Raw genomic sequence first — 23,140 nt, forward strand, 5'->3', positions numbered from 1 at the left:
TAAACGGTGGTCCTATGTCAACGTCGGCCGTTGTCTTGCTACCAAAGATAGCCTATGATAATTTTCTGACAGTGCCAGAAATTTTGCATGATCATCTCACCGTGACCTACGTCTATACTGACGAGACAATAAAAATGCAATGCATGAAATGGCGTATTGATCAACGCAATATGGCGCTAAAACATAAAACTACTTACACAAATAGCCGCTGCATAAAAAAAGAGAGAAGAAAAGCTGCCTTATGAATGGCAATGGCGGGCCTGACCAAGGAGCAGTAGCAGGCCTGCCCGTGCACGGACACCGATAAGACACACCGGCATGGACATCGACACCGGCACGGACACCAACACAGATACATCAGCAAGGACACCGGCACGGACACACCGACAACGGCACAGAAACCGGCACGGACACCGGCATGGTCACGGACACCAACACGGACACACTGGCATGGACACACCGGTACGGACACCGGCACGGTCACGGACACCAACACGGACACACCGGCACGGAAACCGACACGGACACTGGCACGGTCACCAACACGGGCACACTGGCATGGACACACTGGCACGGTCACGGACACACTGGCACGGACACCGGCACGGACACCGGCACCAACACGGACCCACTGGCATGGACACATCGGCACGGACACCAACACGGACACACTGGCATGGACACATCGGCACGGACATGGACACCACCACGGACACCGGAACGGACAATGCCACGGACACCGGCATACGCATCTGTATGTATGCGTAAATGGCTCCTGTCAGTGTCTAACTGACTGGTGAATTAGTGAAAGAGTCTGACCTTTCAAGATCAGACATTTGATTGTGGCATGCATCTACTCACATGCACGTACACACAAATGTTGCTACTTTCACTAAGCATTTAAAACAAAATCTTAAAACAACAACAACAAATTGTCATTTACAATGTCTAAAAACGTCTAACCATGGCTGACAAGTACACACAGAAACTCCTCTTCAGCTGCTTCTTGTGATTGATTGATGGAAGCTGAATGGGAGGACAATGGGAAAATGAGTCTCCATGGGCTTATTATCTCATACGCACATACACACCTCTAAAAAGAATGAACAGTCTGTCAAGTTAGAGGAGATCCAGGAACATGATTGTCTTTCCACATAAACTGAAGCAAGCTTTGAAAGGTGCTCCTCTTTCTCACAGACACTGGGTCTCATTCATGAAACATTCGTAAATATACGAGTAAATATGAGAGTGATTTGCGCGTAAAGAGACCTTCCCGAAAACTCATCTCCTGATTTACAAATAAATGGAATTTTTTTCCATTTACAAATACTTCGTAAACGTCAGATGTGATAGTGAAATGTGTGTGTGTGTGTTAATGCATTCCAATCAGTCGTAAATGGGACGCGCGTGCACGCTCATTCTCAATTACCATAAATCCCGCCCATTAAATCCGACTGACAACTATATATGGGCATCATATTATGACACCAAACGAAGGATTTCAACATGTCTTCTCAAAAACGAATGAAAAAGAAAAATTTCTCAGATGTAGAAATCAAAGTTTTATTATCAGAAGTTCATTCAAAACACCACATTTTATTTTCAAGCGTAGGCTACATAGTGGCGTATCAGGTCCTAAAAAAAAAAGGAAGCTTGGCAGCATATTACAGATGCCGTTAATGGAGTTTCATATGTTAATCGAACAGTCCCAGAAGTAAAAAAAAAAAAAACGTATATAATTACTATATATAATATTTTTTCAAAATGCTGTGTAAATATGTACCCAATTAAGGTGAATTAAAATGCAGCCTTAGTTATTAATGAGCAAAACGTTCGGATGTTAAACTCACTATTTAAGCGTGGCTGGGAGCAGGTGTAGATTTCTTTCGTACCAACTAACATTTGGAAAATACGAACATTTGAATGAATCAGCAAATACATTAAGAGGTTTCATAAGGTACTGGGACATTTTTTAAGTTCCCGGCAGGGATGTTACAGAAATGGTGATGGATCCTTCTACCTTCAATGGTGTGTATGGTTTTGAAGGTGTAATACTACAAAACTTTAAAAGAACCAAAGAGGGGAAAAAGGGCCAGATTTAAAATTTGATTTCTAGAGAACAAATTTGTTAACACAAGATCAAATTTACCTTTGTCTTTTCAGATAAAAGAGTTAATTATACCATAAAAACATAATGTGGCAACTCAACTTTACTGTAAAATAAATGAACAAATAATAATCTATACAAATTTCAATATATTATTTTACTTTTAACATTAAAGGCATTTATATAAACCTTCAAAAATCTTTTTTGAAAATGGGAAACTACCAACTGTTAACTTCTGCAACACGGTTTCCAGAAGTCTATGTCGACATCTGCCCCACAGATCTCAGAAATGCTAATCTTATGCAAGAATGTCAGTTTTCCATCAAAAAAGGAAGCAGGTACATATGAATGAGACAAGGAAAAACAAAAGGAACCACCGGTCACAAGGGGGAGTCTATGGAAGTGTCACAAATCCAGCGTAGCAGGTCACCTCAGTCAAGCTATCATCAGCCGACACACAGCTGAACCACGTCTACCTATAGAAATACAACGCCTATCACATCATACCTATATATATATAAGGTCCATTCAGTATTATTAGCAGCTTTATCGTGTTGCTCAGGAGCTAAATACCCTTCTTTATCCCCAGCTCCTCCTCTCGTCCAGTCAGGACTTGGCCTTCTGATATTCCTCTTCGAATCAGACTATTTTTTCTTGAATGTTGTACATAAATCATTAAACATTAATATTATCTGCAATACATTTATGTTAGTTCTGTTCTGTTTACCCTAAGGGAATTATCACTGCTCTCCCTGCTCTTATCCATGCTAGGCTGCATGGATGGCTTGGAGTTCTTGCCCAGAACAGAACCATATCGCCAATCCAAACTGTATGCTGCTAATTGTCGATCATCTTTGACAATGGGCTCTATGCACGGCGGTATTTCCGGTGAAGGTCTAAGGATGCTGGATTACTTCCGCCGATCGTAGAGTCCAATGCTATACCGAGAATTTATATTGGTTGTTATACTCTATTGCTATACTAAAGAAACGTTAGTCACAAAAACAGACAAAACAGACACCCCTCATTTTGTTTATGCTTCTGTGTTTATTATATTAAATAAACATAACTATATATAAAATTACATCTAAACGTATTAAAGTTTCGTTTCAAAGACGAGAGGACAGTAAATTTTGAAGACTCTGCCATAATCCCGTTTTCCTCGGTTTTCCTCCGCTTTAAATCTCCCCAACCGGAAACGCAAGAGCATCCTTGCATCAAACGCGGAAGTTATGCGTGCATATAGCCCATTGTGGTCCAGACAGAAGTATCATTCGTGTACACTGCTTTTTTGCTTTCTTGATTGTTTCCATTGCAATTCTTAATGTAATGCAAGTACCAACTGATCTTGAACTACAGTGAAATAATTACATAAAAACACCAGTGAGCACTTACTTTGCAATCCTTGCTGCGGTGATGAAAAAGAGGTCCAAGGATTCGGGCAGTATCTCCTGTGTTCTGTGGAAAGGATCCTTCTAGATATAAGTAGTGGCCTGATGGTTTACGGAGGGTGTGATCAGTGGATGGTCCAGTCCCATGAGTGTGCATATTTCCTGGTTTTATCAACCAATCAAAGTCATCATCTTGGCTCTGTCTCCATGAGCAAAGGTCAAATTCAAAATTGCAGCGACCACTGTATCCCTCTGGAAAAGAAAACATTAATACTATTATTAGATTTCACTAGATTGTGAAAAATGTCATCATTCACTCATCCCTCGTGTCATTCCTAACCTGTAGGACTGACTTTCTTCTGCAGAACACAAAATAACTTATTTTGATGAATGCTGGTTTCCAAACAACAACTGTCCTTTTTATAAAAAAAAAAAAAAAAAAAAATCTTTCTTTTGTGTTCCATACTGTAGAACAAAGAAAGCCATACATGTCTGGAAAGACATGAGGGTGAGTAAATGATGACAGCATTTACATTTTTGTGTGAACCATCCCTTTAAAAAAAAAAACACGACTGCACAAGCAAAGCACATTTAATACAGTATGTGTGCCGGATGTAAAGTTATTCCATAAACAAAATTTGTGACTGCCAACTGAGATACAGTTGAACAAACATCTGGGAAAAAGTGACAGGAAAGAGGATGATTTGTTTCTCACTGCATATGTAATGATTCTCATCTGAGCCATCTCCACAGTGATCAATAAAGTCACACAAGTTGTCCTCAGAGATACAATGACCGTTGGCACAGATGAACTCGTTGTTATGGCAAGGAAGATCAGACGTTATTGGAGGGGCACAGTCCACAAATGCCACGTCATCAACAACAACATCACCCATGTAGCTGATGCCCCGCTTGGCTCGAAGAACCACCTATTGATTTTATAAAGCGACATGCTGTTAAACTGCAGTAAACTAATGTACTTTATTTGCTCCACAATACTTTCATACAGCTGCATAGTCAAATGCACAAATCAAAGCACAAATTCATATTTACCCTATGAGACATGTCAGGTAAACAGACTGATGTAAAAGCTGTCATACTGTACACATCATTCAGAATCAATTGATTGTCTTAAAAAAGGCAACAAGAATTTTCTTTAAATATATATATAAATATATACACACACACACACACACACACACACATACAGTATATAATATATACACACACATATATAAAGAGTTGAATTAGAAGTGCTTGAGAGCTGCTGCGTGAGTTAAAGGGCACTAAGGCCCCTGACAGTACACAGCAAAAGGGCACTTAGCACTAACGAGTGAGGGTATCATGAAGTATCTAGCACAATGAAGAACTATATTTGTAAGAGTGTTTATATATAAACAGTGTTGATACATATTAATTATGCAAAGGCCAGATGGAGAAAAGGTCATGATATTTCTTACCAAAGCATCAACAGTTCAAACATCAGCCTGACACTTAACATTTTACTGCACATTTCAGGAATACTAAACACACACATTTCTTCGATCACCTTTATAAAAAGTAAATACATTTCATAAATTCTACAAAATTTGTTTACCTAGTTAACACATACAGTTCAAAAGTTTGGGGTCGGTAAGATTTTCTAAAATGTCTTTGAAAGAAGCCTATTTTGCTCTCCAAGACTGCACTTATTTAATAAAATATACAGTAATGTTGTGAAATATTACTGCTAATTAAAATAACTATTTTAATATATTTTGAAGTGTAATTTATTCCTGTGATGGCAAAGCTGAATTTTCAGCATGATCTCTTCAGTGTCACATGATCCTTCAGAAATCAGTCTAATATGCTGATTTTCTGCTTAAGAAACATTTATCATATCATCAATCATGTTTCTGTCAAAAACAGCAAATAAGTTGAAATAGAATTTTTTCTATTTTTTCTAAAACATTTGATCAGTGTCACGTTTTGGTTTGTTCATGTCATGTTCCAAGTCTGTCATGTGATTCCCTGTTTGTCATGTGATCCTGCCATGTGTCTTGTCATTGGTTAATTGTCTGTTCATTGTTCACAGGTGTCCCTTGTCCTGTCATTAGTCTGTGTATTTAAGCCCTCATTTTTGCCATGTGTCTTTGTCAAGTATTGTTTTCTGTGACCACTGTTGCGTAAGTCCATGCCACGTCATGTTTTGGTTTCATGTTATGTTTTGATCCTGTTATATGTTATTGTTTGAATAAACTGCACTTGGGTTCTCTCGCTACAACTTGCCTCCAGTGGATCCTTACAGAATACTTGACCTGCAACAATGAACCCAGCGGTTGCCCTCCTAAATCTACGCCAAGGGAATCGTCCCCTGGAAACATATGTGGAGGAATTTTGTAAACTATGCTATCCGGTAGATTTCAATGACGTGGCTTTAAAAGACATTTTTAGGTTTGGAATTGAGTCTCTTCACGTCATGGCTCCCGATCTTGAGGATCTTCACGTCATGCCTGACCAGCCTGAGCTTCTTCACGTCAGTCCTGCCGAGCCTGCACTTCACGTCAGTCCTGCCGAGCATACGCGTCGTGCTACGCCCGCCGAGCCAGAGACTGTTCACGTTATGCCCGATGATCCAGAGGCTGTTCACGTCTGCCCAGCCAGAGACCCCGGACAAGATGGCCGCCGCCGAGCCGGTGTCCCCGGACAAGATGGCCGCCACCCAGCCGGTGTTCGCCCTGGCTCCCTGCACTGCAGGATCCGCCCACGGCATGCCACAGCCCGTGTCCTGGCCCACCATCACTCCCCCTAGACCTCCTCTAATCCACCACCCTCCTGAAGTTATGTTTTGTGTTGGTTTTGTCGGGTGTCAGGAGTCGCCCTTAGAGGGGGGGATCTGTCACGTTTTGGTTTGTTCATGTCATGTTCCAAGTCTGTCATGTGATTCCCTGTTTGTCATGTGATCCTGCCATGTGTTTTGTCATTGGTTAATTGTCTGTTCATTGTTCACAGGTGTCTCTTGACATTAGTCTTTGTCAAGTATTATTTTCTGTGACCACTGTTGCGTAAGTCCATGTCCATGGTTTTGTTTCATGTCATGTTTTTGTTCCCTTTCGAGAGGTTCCTCCTATTGCGTAAGTAGCTTACGCTATGGGGAAAACTCCTTTTCTCGAGAAATATTGAAGTCTTTATGTAAAACGCATTGCAGCTGCACAGCATACAGCAATGAGCGAGGCAGCTCGGTCATTGGCTGTGCTGCGGCAACTGCACGAACCTATGACGGGGCGACTCTGAACCCGCTTCCAATGAGCGTGCTTCGCGCCCGCGCGCGTCAGAGCCCGCCAAGATGGGCGTGGCCAAGGGCTATATATTGGGCGCCCCGTCGTCTGAGTTCTTTAGATTTAATCTCCTTCAGCAAAGACCTTCTCTTCGCTGGATCCTCCGGATTTCTTGGAGTCTTTTCGCCGCCGCCGTCGACAAGCCTACAGCAGGACTGCTTTGAGGATGCCGGCGCCTTCAGCCGCCTTCGATCGCCTTCTGCTCAGCCATCCGGCGTGCATCACCTTTATATCCTTTCAAAGCTTTACAGTGTTCGCCCTCGCGACACTTTTCTAAAAGAGCAAATTCAAGGCGTTGTTTCAAATGCCTTCCTGCGCCCCGTGTCGAGGCCCTCTTCAGGACGGGGATCGTCACATCATTTCCACCTGCTGCTTGGGACCGGACCACGCAGAGGCTGCCCTTACTCGAGGCGGATGTCCCGAGTGTGACGCCCTGGGCCTCACCGAGCTGCGCGCTCGCTTCGCCGTTTTCACCGCGAAAGAGCCCACTTCCACCGTCCTACCATCCCCTCTGGTCGAGCCGCGCAAGAAGAAGCGCCGCTCACAGAGGCCGCCAGAGCACGCGGTTTGCAGTGATGTCATGCCGGGCCAATCCCCGCGTGCTTCACCACCACCCGAAGACTCCCCGCCGCCAGTCCAGTTCACACAGGCGGACCAGCACCCCTCCAGCGGAGCGATGGGTCTCGTCTCGTTTGGCGCGTCAGGGGATGACGACGACAAGGATGACAGCCTTTCCTGTGATGCTGCATCCGACGACTGGCCGGGCTCGTCCTTCGACCCCGCACCATCGACATGACACCATCGGGCACGAGCGTGGGCTCCAGCATGGACTCGGAGATCGTCCGCATCCTATCTAAGGCCGTGGAAGACCTCGGGCTCAATTGGTCTTCCCCGGAAAAACCCGCCCGCAGCCGACTGGACGAGTGGTTCCTGCAGGGGCGCCGACAGGGCCCTCGGCAAAGGCCCTCCCCTTTCTTCCCGGAAGTTCACGACGAACTCACGAAGTCGTGGAAAGCCCCGCACTCCGCTCGCCTGAAGCCTTCTTTTTCTTTGTCGCTCTCCTCTGTGGACGGCGCGAAAGAAAGAGGCTATGAGGGGACTCCGCCCCTCGAGGAGGCTGTGGCCAATCACCTGTGTCCACCCTCCAACGCTGGATGGAAAGCCAAAGCTTCTCATCCCTCGAAGCCTTGCCGGTCTACTTCAGCTCTCGCCGGTCGCGCATACGCCGCCGCCGGCCAAGCTGCATCAGCACTTCACTCTATGGCTGTCCTCCAGGTGTTTCAAGCTAAACTTCTCCGCAGTATGGACGAGTCTGGACCTGATCCTGAGGCATTCAAGGACCTGCGCAGCGCCACCGACATAGCACTGCGAGCCACAAAAGCCACCGCCCAATCCATCGGCCGTGCTATGGCTAACCTAACTGTCCTTGAGCGCCATCTGTGGCTGACGCTAACAGAGATGAAGGATGCAGATAAGGCGTCATTCCTCGACACGCCTATCTCCCAAAGCGGCCTGTTCGGACCAGCGGTGAGGGAGTTCGCTGAGCGCTTCACCGAAGCCCATAAGGATTCGCAGGCTATGCGTCACTTCCTGCCCAAGCGATCTAGCTCATCGCAGAGCCGCCAAAGGTTTTCTCGAGAAATATTGAAGTCTGCTCAGCAGCAGCGAGCTAAGACGGCGCCTCCCGTCTCTCAGCCCAGACCTGAAACTGACTTTCGTCGCCGCTCGCGCTCTGCCAACAGGAAGCAACCGCCCGAGCGACGGGGACCTCGGCCCAAGATTGTGCTGAACCCAGAGCCTCGTAAGTCCTCCTAGCTACAGGGAGAAAAAGGGAGAGCGCGTGTCTCGCAAAAGCCGGACCGTTCTCTCCAAAACGTTTAAAACATTACCCAGTCCCCTTACAGGCGGCTGGAAATGTCTGTACAGCAGCCAATGGGCCAGCCACACAGCTCGCTCACCTGCAAACAAACGCCGTTTTTACGGCGACACACAGAAATCACATAAAGAGCCATTTTCTGCCTGTGTCATTAAAGGGTCACGTGTCCACACCAAAGTGCGCATTCCCACATATCAAAACTGTCAAAGCAGTGCCAAATGCTTTCCCAGCTCAGGCTGGACGCCCCATAAATGTAGATTGTGTGCCAACTGTCACGTATGCACCACTACACATAAGCACTGTTCCCACAGTTATAAACACTTCCCCAGTAAAAGCGGGAAATTCTATAAGAGTAGCGCGTGTGCCCGCTGTTATGCACGCACCCCAACTCACAAACACTGTTTATATGGCCAAAAACCTCCCGCCATGAGCGGGAAGTTTTATGAAAGTGGCGCGCGTGCCTACCACAGTCTATGCACCCCCACTCATAAGCACTGTCCATACAGTCTTAAACATTTCCCCATCTCACACTGTGAGTTTTATGGCGAGCGTGCCTGTAATCTCACACGCACCCCTGCACTCGGCATTCAACAAAGCTGCTCAGCGCGCGCCCGCGCCTCTGAGAGCTGTAAGCTCGGTATTAGCACAAGGCGATTTGCCGGCGGAAGCCATACGTCACTGCGACACGCCCCCAGCCAGCATTCAGCCCATATCTGTGCGAGCGAAAGCTTGGGAAAATATCCCCGGCATGCCGAAATGGGTTTTGAACATAATAAAACACGGTTACTCGCTTCAATTCGCTCGCAGACCGCCCCGCTTCACAGCAGTGGTCGAGACGAAAGTGAGAAAAGATGTTTCACATGTTCTACGCACCGAGGTGCTCAAACTGATAGAGAAAGGCGCTATAGAAACAGTCCCTCCCTCTATGAGCGAGGCAGGTTTTTACAGTCAATATTTTCTCGTCCCGAAGAAGGATGGTGGTCTCCGCCCCATTCTAGATCTCAGACATCTGAACAAAGCTTTAATGATTCGCTCGTTCAGAATGTTAACAACCAAGCATATCCTCGCGGAAGTTCGCCCGGGGGATTGGTTTCTATCAGTGGATCTGAAAGACGCTTACTTTCACATTCCGATAGCGCCTCATCACAGGCCTTTTCTGAGATTCGCTTTCGAGGGACAGTCATACCAGTGCACAGTACTACCATTCGGCCTGTCACTGGCACCCCGTACATTCACGAAATGTATGGATGCAGCACTTTCCCCCCTGAGGCAGCGGGGAGTGCGAATACTAAATTATCTCGACGATTGGCTAGTCCTAGCACAATCAGAGAGCCAGTTAGTGACACACAGGTCTTGGATTATCAGTCATCTAAAATGCCTGGGTCTAAGAATCAATTTTGCAAAGAGCATGCTATCCCCCAGCCAGAATATTTCTTTTCTTGGAATAGTGCTAGACTCAGTGCAGATGACGGCGCGCCTCTCATCAGAGCGCGCGCTCACTATCCGGCGCCTTGCAACATCATTCAGAGCGGGCGCGCGCGCCCCCGTCAAGCGATTTCAAAGGATGCTCGGCCTCATGGCCTCGGCATCAGCTGTACTCCAGCTAGGTTTGTTGCACATGCGTCCTCTCCAACGCTGGCTCAAAAGCCGTGTCCCCACTCACGCGTGGCACTCGGGCCACTTTTTAATCAGAGCAAATCACGGCTGCGTAAAAGCCCTGACGCCCTGGAAAGCTGTCGACTGGTATCAGTCCGGTGTGAGTTTGGGCGTGAACACAAAGAGAAAAATGATCACGACAGATGCCTCCAAAATAGGTTGGGGGGCCCTTTACGAGGGCAGGCCTGTCTCCGGCTTGTGGTCAAACCCGGAGAAGCGCCTACATATAAACTGTCTGGAATTGAAAGCGGTCGCTTTGGCTCTCAGAGCCCTGCTTCCGTACCTGAAGGACGAGCACGTCCTAGTCCGAACGGACAACATGACGGTAGTCTCGTATATAAATCGTCAGGGTGGACTCAGATCGAGCTCCCTGCACTCGATGGCCAGGGAGCTCCTCCTATGGTCCCAGCGCAACCTGCGCTCGCTGAGATCAGCGCATGTGCCAGGTTTTCTGAACCAGGGAGCGGACATGCTGTCCAGAGACAAAGTTCTCCCAGGAGAATGGTCTCTCCACCCCCTGACGATTCAGTGGTTATGGCAAACCTTTGGCAGAGCAGAGGTCGACCTCTTTGCCTCCAAGGAAAATGCGCACTGCCCTCTCTTCTTTTCAAAGAGCACAGACGCGCTCACCCAAATCTGGCCGAGCTGCCCGCTGTATGCCTTCCCTCCGGTCGCGATGCTACCTCAGGTCATCAGTCGGATCAGGGAGGAGAAATGTGCAGTGCTCCTGGTAGCCCCACTCTGGAAGAACCAGACGTGGTTTCCAGAACTGATGCAGATGATGCAATCTGCTCCATAGCCGATTCCGCTGAGGCTGGACCTCCTCAGGCAGGCCAACGGGATGATCCTCCATCCCCGCCCCGATCTGTGGGCCCTCCATGCATGGCCCCTCAACGGGTTCCCGGGAACCTCCCCAGTGGAGTGTTGAGAACCATCACTGAGGCGCGAGCTACGAGGCGCTTATATGCCCAGAAATGGAAGGTGTTCAGTGACTGGTGTAAATCCAGGAACCTGAACCCTGAGACATGCGAAGTACCGAGTGTGCTTGTTTTCTTAAAAGAGCTGTTGCAGGGTTCCTGCACACTTTTGAAAGTCAAATTTAAGGCTTTTTAAGACCTTTTTAAGACCTGAAGAAATCAAAATTAATACCATACATTAGGGCTGTGCAGTATTGACAAAAAAATATCTTGATATTTTCAACGTTTTGTTGATAATAATTAGATGATATTTTACTGATTGTGTTTTTGTGCTGGTGCCATGGCTGGTTTAGGTCTGTTGTTGACAGCTGACTCACGAAGATATTCATATTTTTCATATTCTATGCAGTGGTCAGTTCACAGCAGTGACAGAAATTAATATTTTAATTAAGGGGCAATATTTGCCACCTTAAATTGATTTTTTCAGGGGCATTTTCACCTATATATGGACATTTTTTCTAAACTTATTTAGAGTTATGCATCACCTTTAATGTCAAATACTATCATTCAAATTAAATTATACAGTAATTATACAATAATACTTAATTATATAATAATCATACAGCACCACTGTTACCAGTCAAATTAGATCATTCAATCAAAATCCATCTTTGCAGTGCAGAGGTGACAGAAGCGGCATTAATATATTTACACTCCATTTACAACTGCATAAATAAAGCTATGAGATATATATTTTTAAATCAATATTCAATATTTAAATATGAAATGATTTCTAATTTTAACATTTTATTTAAAGGGTACTTTAAATATGAAACCGCAGCGGCAAATCACTGTCTTAATAACTGTGCGTTCACACCGCCGGCGGCGAGAGCGTCAAAGTGGCCGGAAGTCATTCATTTTCAATGAGAGCCGGCGGCGAGCTCCGGCGAGGGCGGCGCGGCGCGTCTTGGACGGTGAGAGCGGCGAGGAGCGGCGAGGAGAAGTTGAAGTCAGCTCAACTTTAGGGAAATGAGCTATGACGCGGTTCGGCGGCAGCCGGCGGCAACCAATCGGAATGTAGATGTGCTCCGTTTGAGAGGATTCCAGAGAACGCAGTCAAGTAACAAAGGTTCCGACCACATTAGTTCCCAAGCAAAATAGAGGCGAGGTTGATCATTTGAATTTCATAAGAAGGCGCGCAACACTATTTATAGGCAAGATATTCGTGCTAGAACGCTTGTTTTTCAGCGGGAATGCAAATTAGAATAGCATTTAACCATGAACACAAAAGCCACACCAAACAAATGGCTTTTAATTTGTTTATTTCGTTAGCAAACATGTCACTATAATTGTTAAGTTCTTTCCATCGATCAATTTTCTGCAAACATAACGATCGACATGCTTGTTTGCTTCGCGGCCCCTTTAAATAAAGTTTTAAAAAAGACCAAGCATTCGATTTACGTCAGAGCATCAGAGCGTCCACGAATCTTTCCACGGCGTCGCTGACAGGGCGGCGAGAGCGAATTTTGCCGCTCTCGCCGGCGGCGGTGTGAACGTACGGTAAGTGAGTTGAGGGAGTCATTCATTCAACCGATTCGTTCAAACGGCTGATTCATTCGGGAAAGAAGCAAGTGATTCGTTCAAAACGCGGATTTCAGTCAAGAAATCATCGCTGTGTTGCATTGAGACTCTGCTACGGTTTCATTTTGAAATTATAGTCGGCGAAATAAAGGGAAAACAAACAATATTGACAATATTGTGTCTAAAAAGTAACTCAATGTTAACTTATTGTTAATTTAACTGTTGTACAACATAAATATCACGCTTGGAATTGTGCATGGGAAAACGGCACTCTTGCTGATGTGATATTCTAATATAAGAACAAAATATGATATAAATATAAGACAAAAACTAATTTGGGGACATAACAGTTACACTGCACACATCACGCAGTGAAAGCACGAGACAAATGCGATGTCAGCTCGCAGTGCCTCGTACATCGTTAAAACAATGATTACAATATCATAATAGACAATAGACATCGCACACCATACGCACATAAAGAATGAACTTACAACTGAACTGACATTTAAGACCTTTCTTCTCTTTCTCTCCTCTCGCGTGCAGGAGACAGTTATGCTGCGGCGACTCGCGAGTGACGCGAAATGTCACGTGAACTAGCAAATCCACAAAGATAGAATAATAAATAAATAAAAATACGTACGCTAATTAGATAGTTTTAATTTGGAAATCTTTTAGATATGTCTAAGTCAAAGTGTCATCTAAAATTTAAGACCTTTCATAAGTAAAAATAAGACTTTATAAGACTTTTTATGGCCTTAAATTTTAAAAATCTAATTTAAGACTTTTTAAGACTTTTTAAGGATCCGCGGGAACCCTGTGTTGGAGGCAGGCCGCACCCCCTCCACGCTCAAAGTATATGTGGCTGCCATAGCGGCATCACACGACCCCGTAGAAGGACGCACACTAGGGAAAAACTACCTAGTTGTTCGTTTCCTGAGGGGCGCCAGGAGGATAAATCCCCCACGCCCCCCTTCAGTGCCGATCTGGGACCTGGCCACGGTCCTGGACGCACTCAAAAGTGCCCCGTTCGAACCCCTCCGAACTGTGCACCTTAAACAGCTCTCGCTCAAAACTGCTCTCTTGCTGGCTCTCGCCTCGGTCAAAAGAGTCGGCGACCTGCACGCGCTGTCATCAAGCGCTGCCTGCCTGGAGTTTGGACCTAACGACAGCAGAGTTGTCCTCAGGCCAAAACACGGGTATATTCGGTGCTCTCTACACCCTTCAGAGCACAGGTGATATCTTTGGCCGCGCTATCGTCTCCTGCGGACGAAAGCGACGCTAATTTACTCTGCCCGGTCAGGGCGCTCAGAGTATATTTGGAACGTTCTGCCCTGTTCAGACAGACAGAGCAATTGTTCGTATGCTTTGGCGGCCGCACCAAAGGTCTCGCTGTTTCAAAGCAGAGAATATCGCGCTGGATAGTTGATGCTATAGCGCTGCCTTATGAAGCCAAGGGCCTTCAGTGCCCCTTGGGCATCAGAGCTCACTCTACGAGAGGCATGGCCTCCTCGTGGGCGTGGTCGAGTGGGATACCCATTCAAGATATTTGTGCGGCAGCAGGCTGGGCCTCACCGTCAACATTTATCAGGTTTTATAACCTACAGGTCCCCTCATTGCACTCCAACATACTGTCGGTCAAGCTATGCATAGGCTGGAGTGTGTACATGCTGAGCATTATCTCCTCCCTTATAGGGTCCGTCTCTGACTGACTTAGAGGATTTTTCATGCATATCAGTACATAAAAATGTGCTTGTGTGTTTCTCTGGACGCCCATTGGGCCGTTCCACATTGTCCCTTATAAAGCCCGCCTTCGGCCGGCTCGTTGGATAATTACTTTGCTTAAAGGCTCAGGCATCTGCCTCCGGCTTAATAGAGCGAAGTCAGCACGCACGGCATTTTACATGGTGTTCCCATAGCGTAAGCTACTTACGCAAAAGGAGGAACCTCTCGAAAGGGAACGACTCGGTTACTAACGTAACCTCGGTTCCCTGAGAGCAGGGAACGAGTATTGCGTAAGCTGCCGTGCTTGTGCTCGGTCAGTTCGCTTCAGTCGATTGAACCTAAAGAACTCAGATGACGGGGCGCCCAATATATAGCCCTTGGCCACGCCCATCTTGGCGGGCTCTGACGCGCGCGGGCGCGAAGCACGCTCATTGGAAGCGGGTTCAGAGTCGCCCCGTCATAGGTTCGTGCAGTTGCCGCAGCACAGCCAATGACCGAGCTGCCTCGCTCATTGCTGTATGCTGTGCAGCTGCAATGCGTTTTACATAAAGACTTCAATATTTCTCGAGAAAAGGAGTTTTCCCCATAGCGTAAGCTACTTACGCAATACTCGTTCCCTCCTCTCAGGGAACCGAGGTTACATTAGTAACCGAGTCGTTTCATGTTATGTTTTGATCCTGTTATATGTTATTGTTTGAATAAACTGCACTTGGGTTCTCTCGCTACAACTTGCCTCCAGTGGATCCTTACAATCAGTTTAATGTATGCTTGCTGAATCAAATTATAAAAAAAATTCAATGCTGTTTTTATTAAGTAAAAGTTCAATTCTTAATAATTGGAGAACCAAAGGGGAAAATACTGTATATTTAAACTAACTTTTGAAAAATTCATCAATTTCAGAAACACTGACCTGTATGTTATGACGGATTCCTATGAAGACCTCACCCCTCCTCCAGTTGTTGCCTTGGTTACCATTTTGGGACCAAACTTCATGTGTGACAGTACCTGATTTGATGAAGACCTGCACATATAAGATTGAGATTGTTTTGACAAACTGATAATTGGTCTCTGGAAAATACTTCATAACAAACATTTTAGACAAAATGAAGCATTTATTCTGTCACAATAATATGTTTGATGTTTTCTAGGCTTGGGTTACCTATGCAGAAAATGAATAAGAATAATATTCATAATTTCTAGATAATTGTACCTGCAGAGTTCCAACAGTGAAACCACTCATGTGGTACCAGAACACCAGAGTGCACTGGGGTCCTGTTATTTTGATGGGAGCAGTCAAGAGATCGGTGGTGTGACCATATCCTCCATTGGAGCTGTCCGCAAATATATACCAACCCTGTGAAGACCCACTGCAAAAAAGTACAGATGAGTAAACACAAAGCAGAAAACACACTGACATACATGCAAACCTGACCATGCGTTTATAAATAAAAGCACAAACACATTCCAGCAAATGGTGGTGTTCTGTCTTTGCTCACAGCGTGTGGTCATTAGCAGGTCTGTGGTTCTGTTCTCCTTGGTGAATACTCTCCCCTTGTCCTGTCTGCCAGCAAAAGGCATGTGGAGGAACAGGAACGGCTGGACCATTTAAATACCATCCACAAAGCGTGCCACCTTCAAAATCACAATACTCCTTCACTGAGAACAGAGAACAGTAATATCAGAAGTTTGGGGTCAGTAAGATTTTTAGGGCGAGTTTTACTAACAGCTTGCGTCAGCGCAAACCCTCTTTTGGCGTTAAAAAACTACTGTCAGGATTTACTAAAGACACACAGTGAAAAATTAGAGCTGAAAAGGCATGGACAGTTATTTTTGCGGCTGACCTTATTGCATATGCATTTGTAGGAGTTTCCCTTTCAGACACAAAATTTATGGGAGGAGTGTATTTAAATGAATCACGCAAGGTGATTTACTAAGGTTTGCGCTCGTCAATGTACTGGTGTTTGCGCCATTATTTACCGCCCAAAAAAAGTCTTAAAGGATTAGTTCACTTTAAAAAAAAACTTTTGCTGATAATTTACTCACCCCCATGTAATCCAAGATGTCCATGTCTTTCTTTCTTCAGTCGAAAAGAAATTAAGGTTTTTGATGAAAACATTCCAGGATTTTTAAACCTTTAAACCAGACGGTACCTGGTAGATTGCGCTGGTCATTGTGGCTTCGATGTAGCCTTTCACACTAATTTGCCCTGTTTAATAAATCTCCCCTTAATGTTTTTTAAAACATTATGCTCACCAAATCTGCATTAATTTGATCCAAAATAAAGTAAAAAAACAGTAATATTGTAAAATGTTACTCAATTTTAAAATAACTGTTTTCTATTTGAATATAACTTTAACATGTAATTTATTCCTGTGATGCAATCAGCATCATTAACTCCAGTCTTCGGTGTCACATGAATCTTCAAAAATCATTCTAATATGCTGATTTGATCCTCAAGAAACATTTCTTAATATTATTGTATAATATTTTTGTGGAAACCGTGATACATTTTTCTAATAATAGAAAGATCAAAAGAACAGCATTTAAAAAAAAAAAAAATCTTATGTAACAATGTAAAACTAATTGTGAGTGTTCATTTGTTTCAGAACCCAAAGACCCAAAACTTTGGGACAAACAGAGAGAAAGACAGACAGACCCCTACCACAATGCTCTTCATCAGAGCTATCGGAGCAGTCGGGTGTGAAATCGCACACTTGATTGAGGCTCACACACTCTCTTGCAGTTGAGCACACAAACTGGTCAGGGGGGCAGCTATGAGGGGGTGCTGCTGACAAGGTGGGCAGAGGGGCAGAGGTACTGGGCTCCTTTGAGGGTAATTCACCTATATAAGGATATACACATAATTACAAACACAGTATTTTACCTTAAAACCATGAAATGTGCAACCGCTGATCCATGATCACACTATCCAGTAAAAGCATGTCATTGTTATTTCACCTTCATATGGCTGACAGCCGAGGAAAGACAGATCATCTATGGCAATATCTCCTCTGAAATCATCACCAACAGTCCCCTCCACTAAAATCTGTATTAGCATGAATGAAGACAGAAGAGGGTATCTTTATTTTGCAGCTTGCACATTGTTTGGATGGCAAAACAAAAAATAAGTAGACAACAGTAGAAATATCAATAATATGATTTCGTTATGCCTGGTCAATTTAATTTCTTTCTACGAAGAGATCACGTAATAGACCTTTTAAATTGACTTTATGTACCATGCGATGGTAAAAGAAAATGAAGTTAAAGAAATTAAGATCAAGCTGATCACTTAATAAGAACAGCTGCATAATATAATGTTATATTTTTATCATTTATAATAAGGGCATTATAATTAACAATTTTCACAATCATGTGCGGTTCTTCCAGATAATCAATAATGGTTCAATTTGATATTGCGTTTATACAACAACAGTCCAATAAACAGGAAGTTATTTTTGAGTAACTTACATTTTACACACAATATTGCCAGTTAATTTAATAAGCCACAACAAATTCAGCTGTTGCGAGTCTAAGATCAACACACAAAGGGCCAGATTTACTAACAGTTTGTGCCTGAGCAAACCCTCTTCTCATGGTAAAAACTACTGTCAGGATTTACTAAAGACGTTGGGCGACGTTCCTATCGTTACTTTTGTTTAATGCAATGTTGTTATATAGTTTATTCCAAGCGCGCTGTATCTTTTTCTGGGGCATGAGCGATGCTCAATTCACAAATTAATCACTCTTTTGAGTCGATTCTCTTCAAAGACTTCATCAAACAAGTTGGCAGAACTGTGTAAATCGGTTTGCGAATCAGTTTCAATGATTTGTTCGGTTTCCTGCACGCACGGAATCGTCTGAAGCGGTTACACACTCGGAGTCGTAACTGGAAGATTTATGAACATCAAGAGTGTTGGATGAAGTGGGCGTGGACCTACAGTCAATAGCCTAAATGCCGCGGACTTCCGTTCTGATGCTTCCGGACTCTTCAGCCAGCTTCAGTACGGTTCACGTTAACGTTTGCTGTAGCTATGTCGTTTTTTACGCGATCACTGCAGGACCTGCCGAGGATAACGGCAAACGATGTACATCGGATCATCCAGGCCACATCAAAGACACCAACGTCGAAAAAGACAAAGGTTTTAAATTGTATGTGTCCAGCTATATATACAACTATGAAGGTAAGTTAACAAGCCTCTGTTTTGAGCTTACCAAACGATGATACATATGCTAGCTCCTTGGCTCTTTACTAGCCAAAGTTAGCACAGTGAGGAAGCAACGTTAATAACATTAGCAGAGTGATAGATTAACGTCATAAATATTTTGTGTTTCTGAAATGCAATACCCTAACTTCTATGTTAATCACAGTTTCAAACAAGGAGTCAGGAGAGGTCACGGTTAGGTCTGAGTAGGTGGAAGTGTTCCACTCAAATAACACAGGAACAGCACCCTTTTTAACAGCCGTCAACCTGTTTCTGATGCTGGTTCAAAGATGTCTTCCGTTTTGAAGTGCCGGCTACACACCCGGGTGTGAGGTGTTACAGTGAATTTGTCCCTCCAGATAGCGATGATCCACTTACGCCTCAGCTCCTCATCGGCAGGAAAAGTAAAAAAAAAGTATTGTACAGTATTGTACTTTCCAGATGCCTGGCACTGTGGCACACAGCAGTGTTCGGCAGTTGTACCAGACACTCTCTGGTATTTAAACTTTGACTTTTTCAAGTCAACTAGCGTAGCAGCTACCTACCAGAACAAGTGGACGCGTGGGCTAACGGAAGTATTCGCGGTGACTGACATTTCAGCGGAAGTACGTCACAACATCACATTATGAAATAAATGTTTTTCTCCAAAACACGTTGGCCACAATTATTGGCACCCTTTTATTAAATACTTTTTGCAATCTCCTTTTGACAAGATAACAGCTCTGAGTTTTGTCCTATAATGCCTGATGAGTTTGGAGAACACCTGACAAAGAGATCAGAGACCATTCCTCCATACAGGATCTATCCAGATTCCCAGATCCATGCTGGCACTTCTCCTCTTCAGGTCACTCCACTCATCAGGTCAGGGAACTGGGAAGGTCATGGCAGAAGCTTCATTTTGTGCTTTGTAACAAATTGTGTTGATTTTGATGTTTGTTTTGGATCTTTGTCCTGATGTAAGATCCAACCACGGCCCATTATAATATTTTCTAGCAGATTTCTTGATTTTTTATCTGTTGATATTTGATAGAATCCACAATGCCATGTATCTGAACAAGAACCTCCAGCAGAAAAATATGCCCCCAACATTAAAGATCCAGCGGTTTATTAAATTGTACACATGGGGTACTTTTTATCCTTGTGTGCACCAAACCCATCTAGTGTGTTTGCTGCCAAAAAACTCTTTTTTTTTTTAGTTTCATCTGACCACAGAACCCTGTGCCGTTTGAAGTTCCAGTCGTGTCTGACAACTGAATATGCTGGAGTTTGTTTTTGGATCAGCAAGGAGGATTTTTCTTGAAACCCTCCCAAACAACATGTGGGGATGTAGGGGTTGTTTGATTTTTTTTAATAGGCTTTCTGACCCCAAGACTCAACTAGTCTCTGCAATTCTCCATCTGTGATCCTCGAAGAGTCTTTGGCCACTCAAAGTGTCCTCCTCACCGTCCATTAAGGCAATATAGACACATGTCCTCTTCCTGGCAGATTCCTAACATCTTTACTGTACGTTCACACCGCCGCCGACTTGAACGTCAAAGGAGCTCTGGCCGCCCTGTCAAGGACGCTTGTCAAAAACTACGGGGAAGCTTGTTGGTGCTTTGAATGCTCTGACGTTGCAGGGAGAATAGAAGTATCACAACATGAAATGTAATAAACAGAAAAAAAACAAGCAATACATTGAAGAAACCTTTTATAATGACAGCATTTTTATAACCGTTTTGGTCACATTTGGTCGGGAAAAAAAGAATAGTTAGCTATTATTATTATTATTTGCGGTCAAATCGGTGTCACCGTGAGCAAATGAATTGCATTCCCGCTTTAAAACGAGCGTTCGTAAATATTTCAAATAAAAGTTGCGCTCATGCGGTCCCTATAAGCAAACAATGTCATGTCATAAATGATAGGAAACCTGTAGGAAACCCAGCAACAGCGATTATTAGCTTCTCTTCCATTTTCTCGGAACTAATGTTTTGGTAGGAACGAAAGTTTACATTGTATGTTTCTCCGGAATCAGCCAGCGTGAAGGATGTCTATATTCCGATTGGTTGCTGGCGTTTTGCCGCTGCTTGCCGCTGAACCGCGTCACAGCTCATTACCATAAAGTTGAGCTTCTTTCAACTTTCTGATTGACGCTCAAAACGCAACGCCGATGGATTTGAAGCTCCTTGCAGCTGAGAAAAGCCAGCTTCCATTGAAAATGAATGACTTCTGGCCGCTTTGGAAGCTCAAGTCGGCGGCGGTGTGAACGTACAGTTATAGTTGATTGGAACTTCTTAATTATTGCCCTGATGGTCAAAATGGGGATTAGCTATTTTCTTACAGCCACTTTCTATTTTGTGATGCTCAACAATCTTTTGATGCACATCAGAACTATATTCTTTGGGTTTACTCATTGTGATGGATGATTAAGGGAATTTGGCCTTTGTGTTTCCTCATATTTATACTCCTGGGAAACAAGAAGTCATGGCTGGACAATTTCATGTTTCTGGTCACCCTGATGTGCTAAAAAAGGTAAACATTAATGGTATTTTACTCGTAAAAAATTCTAGGGGTGCCAATAATTGTGGCCAACGTGTTTTGGAGAAAAACATTTATTTCATAATGTGCCAGTCAATCAAAGGATTCAGCACACAAGGACACCATTGCCCCTGTAGGACCCATCCTCTTCAATACCCATAATTCTGATCAATAACTCACCTGAAAGTGGTGGGCACTGTAGATCGTCAGTATCATCCTGTGCCAGAAGTTGCCTTGGTCACCATAGCGAACCCACAACAAGTTTCCCCGACCACTGTTACTTGTGCGCATGTACACAGCCAAACGGAACACATTTTGGCCAAACATGTGATAGTGAAATCTGAAAATGCATGGTGGTTTGGGTTCAGGACCTCGGCGAGGAGTTGGAAGAAAAGGCCGACTGATAAGAACAGCAGTGTCTTTGAACTTCTGTGGGTCTGAAGATTCGATATAAAGGAAGTGGCCATCGGCATTGGCATGTGTGTGGTCCTTCCAAGGGCCTGTGTTGAAAGTAGGAGTGGGTCCTTGGATACGGGCCCAATCAAACATATCCTCTTCTGGTTCCTGAGTCCAGCTACACAGGCCTTCCTCAAAGTCACACATTAGCTCCGGGGCTGATTGGAGAAAAAAAGATCTTTGTAAACCGATTGACTAAAAAGAGCTAACGTCAAACAATAAACTGCTTCATTGACCATTTAAAGCTCTACCAATACTGACAGCAGTTTTCCTCGTCTGTTCCATCTCCACAGTCATCGATCAGGTCACAGATCAGAGAAAAGCTCACACATGCTTTGCTCAGGAGGCAGTGATGGTGATACGGAGTAGGGCACATCTCCACAGCCTCGGGCAATGAGCAGTTATGGAACATAATATCATCTAGGGCAGAGACTCCCTCATACACGCCCAGGCTCAGTTTTGCAACTGAAATGTAGAAAGACCTGGTCTGCCTGCCAATCTGCACAGTTATAGGGTGCCACTGGTTACCTTGGTTGTACAGTGTTTGCCAAAGTAAAGTGATGCTGTCTAAGCCGTCTATCAGCAGGTGCATTTCAGCAGCACCAACAGAATGGCCAGAATTATAGTGCCTATAAGCAAAACAATGGACATTACTATTAATATCTGAACACTTGATGTAAGAAATTATATTGTAAAGCAGTTAAGAATATTGTTTGATTCCGTTTTTTTTATATGTATAAATAAACATACATTTTATTACATACATAATACATAATATTAACATACATTTTAAAATTCGAATATTATTTTGATTCATTTATAATTCATATATTTCACCAAGCTTAGAAACAGGTAAGGTCACTTGGCAAATTCTTCATCCCTTACCAGAAGGTCATGACACAATCTGAACTTGCTTGCTGGAATGTAGGACTGCGCAGCAAAGCCTGCTGGGAAAACCTGCTGCTCTTCTTGAAAATAAACATGAAGTGGCCTTGAAGGGAGAGAAAAAGTCATTTGAACATCACCCTGAGGCAGTCCACAATTATGTACAGGAGCACACAAAGCAGCACTATTTTACCTTTTGTAAAACACTACAATTGAAATTAACTAAACGAATTCAGACACAGTTTACACTCCCAGATGATGTGTAGATAAAATTATCATTTAAATGGGATGTTACAAAAGATGTTTCAGTGCTATAGCAAACTACGTAAAGTAGGGCCCTATGACTTCCGCCAGTCATAAAAACAGAATTTACTGTATAATGTGAAATTTCACGGAATTTGTCACATTTTTGATGAATAAATAAAAAGCAGGTCAGTACACTTAAAGGCAGGGTAGGTGATTTGTTCCAGAAACATTTTTTTGTTGTGCTGGTTGAAAGTCTCTTCACAT

The 23,140-nt window shown here is 44.0% G+C and overlaps 1 protein-coding gene across 2 annotated transcripts in view; it reads right to left on the bottom strand.

The window, feature by feature from the left end:
- The window catches only part of malrd1 (MAM and LDL receptor class A domain containing 1), a 72,605-nt gene that overhangs the window by 17,337 nt on the left and 32,128 nt on the right, over window positions 1-23,140 (bottom strand). For both annotated transcript variants that reach the window (XM_056248435.1, XM_056248434.1), the window contains exons 8-17: window positions 22,631-22,736; window positions 22,007-22,374; window positions 21,470-21,903; window positions 17,529-17,616; window positions 17,233-17,412; window positions 16,067-16,226; window positions 15,781-15,937; window positions 15,481-15,591; window positions 4,214-4,427; window positions 3,503-3,750 (exon numbers count right to left, since the gene is read on the bottom strand). In XM_056248435.1, the coding sequence (XP_056104410.1) occupies window positions 3,503-3,750; window positions 4,214-4,427; window positions 15,481-15,591; window positions 15,781-15,937; window positions 16,067-16,226; window positions 17,233-17,412; window positions 17,529-17,616; window positions 21,470-21,903; window positions 22,007-22,374; window positions 22,631-22,736 (2,066 nt within the window). The remainder of the gene's footprint in view (window positions 1-3,502; window positions 3,751-4,213; window positions 4,428-15,480; window positions 15,592-15,780; window positions 15,938-16,066; window positions 16,227-17,232; window positions 17,413-17,528; window positions 17,617-21,469; window positions 21,904-22,006; window positions 22,375-22,630; window positions 22,737-23,140) is intronic.

Source organism: Rhinichthys klamathensis, unplaced genomic scaffold (genome assembly GCF_029890125.1).
Source record: "Rhinichthys klamathensis goyatoka isolate OS25496 unplaced genomic scaffold, OSU_Roscu_1.1 h1tg000055l_1, whole genome shotgun sequence".
NCBI lineage: Eukaryota > Metazoa > Chordata > Actinopteri > Cypriniformes > Leuciscidae > Rhinichthys > Rhinichthys klamathensis.